The sequence below is a fragment of the Elephas maximus genome, chromosome 19 (assembly GCF_024166365.1).
Source record: "Elephas maximus indicus isolate mEleMax1 chromosome 19, mEleMax1 primary haplotype, whole genome shotgun sequence".
NCBI lineage: Eukaryota > Metazoa > Chordata > Mammalia > Proboscidea > Elephantidae > Elephas > Elephas maximus.
The window spans coordinates 15,156,607-15,164,182 of NC_064837.1; the positions used below are offsets into that span (position 1 = coordinate 15,156,607).

At 43.0% G+C, this 7,576-nt stretch overlaps 1 protein-coding gene across 2 annotated transcripts; it reads left to right on the forward strand.

Moving 5' to 3' along the window:
• Positions 1 to 241: 241 nt before the first annotated feature.
• Positions 242 to 7,261, forward strand: MIS12 (MIS12 kinetochore complex component). Of its 2 annotated transcripts, none has more exons than XM_049861035.1 (2): positions 242 to 406; positions 5,468 to 7,260. In XM_049861035.1, the coding sequence occupies exon 2, from the start codon at positions 5,500 to 5,502 to the stop codon at positions 6,118 to 6,120; it is 621 nt and encodes a 206-aa protein (XP_049716992.1). In that variant the 5' UTR covers positions 242 to 406; positions 5,468 to 5,499; the 3' UTR covers positions 6,121 to 7,260. The 2 variants fall into 2 exon arrangements, with proteins under 2 accessions (XP_049716992.1, XP_049716990.1); XM_049861033.1 differs by lacking the exon at positions 242 to 406 and adding an exon at positions 609 to 2,087 and having other exon boundaries at positions 5,468 to 7,261.
• The last annotated feature ends 315 nt before the right edge of the window (positions 7,262 to 7,576 follow it).

The following is a 7,576-nucleotide window of genomic DNA, read 5'->3' on the forward strand; positions in this document are numbered from 1 at the left end:
TGGGGCGGGATCAAAGCGGGGCGGGGGAGACTATATTCTGTCCAATCCGCGCTGCGCAGCCCGCCAGCCACCAATCGCTAGATGCCTAAGGACATCAGACCTACCAATCACGAGCTGCATCTCCCCTGGCCCCAGCTTTGCTTCTCCACCCATCAACGTCCGGCTCCTTTCGCCAATCCCCGCCGGCCACAGCTAACTTTCCCGCCCGGCCCCTTTTCATCACAGCGTAGGGGCAGCCAATCAGGAGCGCGGTGGAATCCCGCCTTTGCTTTCGTTCGCTGAGGCAAGTATCAGTCGGAGTTTTCTGGCGCCCGCGGCGCCACCTATCTCCGGCAGCTAACAGTGATTTGAAGGAGGTGGCGGGAAGCCGCTGTTTGGTGGAATTCATCGCTGCATGATCGCTTTGGTAAGGCCTCTTCTCTGAGGAGGAGCGGGAAAGGCTGGAGCTGGATTAGGCATCATGGCGGGGGCGATGGAGGGGACTATTGGACGAGCCTCGGCTGCCTCACGGAGGGACCTGAAGGTCCCGGCATGCAGCGGGGCCGCAGTGCCGGTCGGGAGCCTGCGGGTCTGCCGGAAATAACGCTTATTTGCGGTTTCTGATCCTGCCAAGTGTTTTCTGGTGCGTCTTGGATCCCTGGTAACGCAGTGGTTAAGAGCTTCGGCTGTTAACCAGGAGGTCGGAGTCGGAATTACCAGCCGTTCCTTGGAAACCGTCTGGGGCACTTCTACTCTGCTCTCTAGGGTTGCTATGAGCCGGAATCGACTCGACGGCAATGAGTTTTTTTGCTTTAAACTCCCTGAGCTTTCCCGGAGGTCTCCCTCGTTTAATGCGCAGAAATCGGACTCATCCTGCCCTCAGGAACGCTAAACGTAGCAAGGAAGATAAGGCAGACCCGCGAATAGTAATAATATTCTAAACTAGTACTTGGTCTCTCAGTGCCCTAAGAGAGGTCCTGATGGTAATTCAGAGGAGGGAGTGGGCATCAGGAGGTGTATTTAAACTTGCCCTTAGAGGATATTTGTCCAAGGCATCCCTCGAGGAAAGATACCACAGGAAAAGAAAATAGTTCTGTGTCTTTGTTTGATAGTGCTCCTGTAACAAATACCACAAGAGAGCGGCTTTAAGGAGCAGAAGTTGTCTTACAGTTTAGGAGGCTAGAGGTCTGAATTCGGGACACCAGCTTTAGGGGAAGGCTCGCACTCTATCCACTCTGGAGAAAAATCTATTTCAGCTGCTCTAGCTCAGGAATTCTGGTTCCTTGGCTAACCTCACACGTGCTGCTTTTCCTCAGTTTGTGCTTGCTTATCTCTGTATCCATGCTGCCCTTAATATCTGAAGCAATTAGTTTTAGGACACACCTACACTGATAGGGCGTCCTTAACATAACAAAACCCTATTTCCAAATGCATTACATGTGTGTTTTACATCTGTGAATGTAATTCATAGGTATAAAACATTTAAAAAAAAAAAGAAAAAGAAACCATTGCCCTTGAGTCCATTGCAACTCATAGTGATGCTATAGGACAGAGCAGAACTGCCCCATAGCGTTTCCAACGCCATAAATCTTTACAGAAGGAGACTGCCACATATTTCCGTGGCTAGAGGGTTCCAACCGCCAACCTTTTGGTTAGCAGCTGAGTGCTTTTACCACTGTGCCACCAGGGCTCATTGTCCACAGGTATAGGTGTTAGGATTTCAGCATAAATTTGGGGGAAGGGGACAAAATTCAATCCATAACACTCTTTGATTGGAACAGAGTAGCCAGGTCATGGCCGGCAAGGTTAAGAACATCATACTTTAATTGGTAGATTGTAAGGATGCCATAACTAAAGAATTTTTTTGAACAGGGGACTGAGGTCAAGTCTGGTAGTATATAAGGAAGGAACCAAGTAAAAGGCTGGAAGAGTGGTTTAAAAAGTTACATAAATGGGTAATTCACAGAAATGGAAACAAAAGAGCTAATATATATATGAAGTGGTGCTCTACTGGTAATCAGAGAAGATGCATGTGAAAATGTCTCTTCCCGCTCCCCACATATCACCTCACAACCTGTTGCCGAAAACACTGAGTTTATTGCTTACTGGTAAGGAGAGAACACCACCTTGACAGAGCTTTGGCAGTGTGTCAGAGGGGAGAAAGGCAAGATGGGAATTTACTATAAGAATTGGAATTTGGGCTTATGGCGGGTCTTTCAACTCAAGGTGTTGATTAGGATTGGGTGGGGAGGTCTTGGGTGGTGCAAATGTTAAAGCACTCAACTGCTAATGGAAAGGTTGAAAGTTGGAGTCCATTCAGGTGCCTCAGAAGAAAGGCCTGGTGATCTAAAAATCAGCCATTGAAAACCCTATGGAGCACAGTTCTACTCTGACACCCATGGTCTTGAGTCAGCTTGATGGCAGCTGGTTTAAGAGGTCACATATAACAGTTCCGGATTGGTAGAAACAGGGGAGAATTTTTGAGTCGGGTTTCAGAGAATCTTACGGTGCAAATTGTTGATCCTTTTTATTGAAGAGTTGATCGTTCTTTGGGGAGTTCTCAATGAACAGTTAAGCCATTTGTCTGGTCAAAAGTTTCCTTGGATAGAGAAGTCATGCTAACGAAGATAATGCAATAGTTAAAGTCATGTTATTATGAATATAAGTTGTATATATGTTGGAGGGAGCGCGGGTAGTTTCAGTCATTGGTGTCCCAGCCACGTGGGGCTAGATGGTTTCGATTTTCGAGAAACAACAGTGGAAAACAGTTGGCAACCTTCCAGGTTGGCAGAAATTAATACCAAGTATTGGCTACAATATAAGAAAGAAATTCTAATGTACTGCAAGTGGGAGTGTAAACCAGCCTAGACTTCTGGAGAGCATTTTGCAATGTTTAGTGGAATTATGAGTAAACTATGACCCAGCAGTTACTTGCCTGTGTAAATACCCTGCAGATCCATAAGGAAGCATAGAGTATTCACTGCAGCGTTATTTCTAGTAGCAGGGTGCTGGAAGCAATTCCGGTGTCTGTCTTAAGGAGAATGAATACGTTAACCGTAGTATATGCATGCGAACAAATTGATGGAATACTTCAGGTACAGCCAATGACGGTGGCGTAACTAGGGTATTGCACTGGCCCTGGACGTATGGGGCCACTGAGCAGTTTCTATTAACCCGGTCTGCCTTCTTCAAGCCATGGCAGTGTGTTGATTAAATGATTAATAAACTTGACTTGTGTTTTTGAGCCGATATTATGGTGAAGTTATCTAGAAAAGGAGTGTCAGATGTTTGGACAGGGGTGCAATTTCCGTGCTTGCTATAGGTGCCATTTTCCGTAGATACACAGCTGGCCGTACTGGATTAATAGAAGCTGCTCAGTGGCAGGTCCGGGGCAAGCGCCACACCTGCCATACCCTAGTTAAACAACAACAACAAGAAAAAACCAAACCCTTTGCTGTCAAGTCTATTCTGACTCATAGCAACCCTATACGGCAGAGTAGAACTGCCCCATTGGGTTTCCAGGGAGCGGATGGTGGATTCCAACTGCTGGCCTTTTTTGGTTCACAGCTGTAGGTCTTAACCACTGTGCCACCAGGGCTCCATACCCAGTTATGCCTCTGTAAGTAGACTTAAGTGTAATTACATGAAATGACCATGAACATAATATAAAGGAAAATATAAACATATGTATACAAAAATGTTTTTCAAGAATACATATGTAAAGATGAATTGAAAAGGCATACTTCAAAACTAGATTCCTATTGGAACGGTAGACGAAAGGTGGAATAAAATAGAAGGAATAGAGTGCCATGAAATAGGAAGTATCAGCAACTCAATATGAGGTCCTTAAAGAGGAGGGCAGGATGTGGTTAGTAAGGACCAGATCATGAGGGCCCTTAGAAGTCACATTGAAAGAATTTGAACTTGATCCTGAGGGCATTGGGGAGTGCTGGGGAAATAAAAATCCTGCCAACCCGGGGAATCCTCTCCATAAAACGTGGAAAAGAAAGCAGTTTTATTATTGAATAAGCATGTTGTTGTGTGCCGTTGAGTCAGTTCTGACTCCTAGTGAACCTATTTGACAGTAGAACTGCCTGTAGGGTTTCCTAGGCTGTAATCTTTACAGGGAGCAGATCGCCAGGTCTTTTCTCCCATGGAGCTGCTGGTGGATTTGAACTACAGACCCTTCTGTTAGCAGCTGAGCTCTTAACCATTATGCTACCGGGGCTTACTTGAATAAGTTTATCCAGTTAAAATGCATTGTGGGTAATCTGGATGAGCTTATAAAAGCAGGAAGAAATTCTACCTTGTTTATACAACCAAGTACTACAGCCTCTCTATACCGTTCCATACATAATTTCTCAAAGCCAATGGCATTCCTTTTCCCATAAGAAGATTTGACTGTACCATTTCTACAAATCCTTATATAAAATTCCTCCTAAATTCACCTGGTAATTGAGGTAGACATTTGTTTTAGCTAATTGCCATTCGAAAGAATAACAAAGCTTCTCTTATTTCTATGACAGCTCAGAGAAAGATGCCTAGGTTAAATTCTACAAGGAGATAGTGCTGTTTTCCTAAATGTTTACATTTGAAAGTGACACGCCCAGACCCTTGAAAAAACGTGTTGTGGTTGTAAAGCTGACAAGAGGCTTAAATCCAAACCAAACTTGTTGCCATCAAGTGACAGCGACTCTATAGAACAGAGTGGAACTGCCCATAGGGTTTCCAAGGAGTACCTGGTGCATTCAAACTGCCAACCTTATGGTTAGCAGCTGAGCTCTTAACTGCTGCGCCACCAGCTCTTAACCACTCTAACAAGGGGCTTACTCACCTTCTAATTGGGATTTTTTTCTAGATGGTTGGATTGGAAAGGCAAGGGAGTAGTTGAAGTGTGATGGATTGTGGGAGCTAAAATGGATAGGGAAGGAAGTGGGAGAGACTGAGATCAAGAAATAGAGGGTCAGAGGGCTGGAATGCTTGAAGATTAAGTAAAATGTGAGTATATGAATGAGAGTTGGAAGAATAGCATAGGAATTTGTCAGAAAAGTTAGAGGAGCATTTGGGGAGGGAAGTTAACAAATATCAAGAGCCCAATGGATAAGAAAGTAGAGATGAAGGTCATTGAAACTCAAGAAATTGAAAGACTCTAGGGCATTGGTTAGATCATCTGCTTAGACATCAAAGTTGTCTAGGATGATGACAGATTTCGGAGGACTGAGCCATGTGTCAGAGTCCTCAATGAATGAGATAAAAGGAAAATGAACAATAAAAAGAGAGAGAGGAAGATAAAAACAGATGAAATGCTTCAGAGAGGCAAGGGTTTGTATTATTGTGGATAAGTAAGGCCGGAAGTGGGTATCAAGAACCACAAACTCCTTATTTTTTATTTCCTTGCTTGTTTTTTTGCTATGTGTAATGTTGTGGTTTGTTTCTTTCCTCAGTTGATTTTTTAGTCTGACAATTATTTTTCTTTTCACATTTGCAGATTTTTCACGACCTTCTAGTAAAGAAGCCAAGATGTCTGTCGATCCAATGACATATGAGGCCCAATTCTTTGGCTTCACACCACAAACTTGCATGCTTAGGATCTACATTGCATTTCAAGACTACCTATTTGAAGTGATGCAGGCTGTTGAACAGGTTATTCTGAAGAAGCTGGATGGCATCTCAGACTCTGACATTACCCCAGTCCAGATTCGTAAATGCACAGAGAAATTTCTCAGCTTCATGAAGGGACGTTTTGATAACCTCTTTGGCAGAATGGAGCAGCTGTTTTTGCAACTGATCTTGCGTATTCCTCCAAACATTTTGCTTCCTGAAGATAAATCCCAGGAGATGCATTCTTACAGTGAGGAAGAATTCCAGCTTCTTCAAAAAGAAATCGAAGAGTTACAGAAAAAATACAGGACTGAATTATGTGCTAAGCAGGCCCTTCTTGCAGAATTAGAAGAGCAAAAAATTGTTCAGGCCAAACTCAAACAGACATTGACTTTGTTTGATGAGCTTACAAATGTTGGCAGAGATCATGGGATTAGTGATTTTAGGGAGAGTTTGGTATCCCTGGTCCAGAACTCCAGGAAACTGCAAAACATTAGAGTTGTTATAGAAAAGGAAGGTGAGAGACTGAAAACATCCTAATTTCTAAATGGTAAAAGAGAACATGTCAGAAAGTAGAATGGTGAGGGACTTACACCAATGAGCATCCTTATCCTAGTGAACCATATATTTTATCAGATTTTCTTTGTTTTGTCTTGCCTGTGTTCTACATCTTCCTGTTTCTTGGTCCACTGTCCTGAAGCATCTATGTGCTACCCTAAACTAGTCCTTGAAGAATCTATTCCTTAGAGCCTTTAATAGGTGGGAAGAGATTCTTGATTTGATAATGGCTCATTTGGGAGTGTGATTAAAGAAATTATTCCGTGGCCAGCCTGAGGTAATTTGTAAAATAGTGCCTTGATCATGAGTCCTTTGTGACCTTGATCTTTCTGGCTTATTGTTTGAATGAGACCGCATGAGAAAATGGTCTAGTGGGTGACTCCTTTATTAGCCAGCCATTACACTGTGGGACAGCCAATATAGTTAGAGTGCTCGCTCTTGTCCAGTAACTTTTCTTCCATGAGGAAGTTGTTACCTGTTGAAAAAAGCAAGTAGCAGAAGAGGCAACGTTGATCTTTGGTAAAGAAGAAAGAAGTTTTTGTTTCCAAAATGGGCCTTGGTGAGGTTAAGCAGTTTGCTATCTTGGACCCCAGGCATAAACTTTAGACAATAAAGAAGCAGATCCCACTGGAGAAGAAGAAAAGCGTGGAATATACCTAACAGCACCGTTTATACGACTGTTAGGTGTTTATACCAATTTTTTTTTTAATTCAGTTCATTTTAGAATTGCCTTGTAGCTAACATTTGACTAACTTATTTATTCAAATTCTAATCTTATTCACACTCTTATTCCCTGTCAGTGGGAAGTTTTAGCTGAGTCTTGTGCTTAAATTTCATTTTGTGATTATAATCCATGTAAAATGTTAGATCACCCCAAAAAAGGGGGGGGGGGTGGAGGTGGCAATAGTTGCTCTTAAGCTATTGCTTGCCCTTCATGTCTCCCTTAAGGAACAGGATTTGGAATTTCTCCGTATGTAGAGAAAGGGGTAACTCAGGGTATTCATGTTTGTCAGTAAATACACTTAGAAAGCCTGTGTTTACCTGGAATATGTATGTTATCAAGCAGTGTTTTTCCCAATCCTATCCATTAAATACATGTATCTTAAAAGCTGTGGTTTTTGCTTTTCTTCCATCTGTAATGTCATGGTACATTTCTTTCCTCGGTGTGACTTTTTACCCAAATTAAGTTTTTCTGTTGTTTTTACACTTGTAGCTTATTCAAAATCTCCTAGTGTAGTGAATTGAATGATGTTGTTCTTGGGTGCCATGGAGTCACTTCTGACTCATAGCAACCCAGTGTGACAGGGTACAACTGTCCAATAGGGTTTTCTTGGCTGTAATCTTTATGGAAGCAGATTGCCAGGTCTTTCTTCCAGCCTTTTAGTTAGCACCCAAGCGCTTAGCCATTGCACCACCAGGGCTTATCGGTTGACTGGTG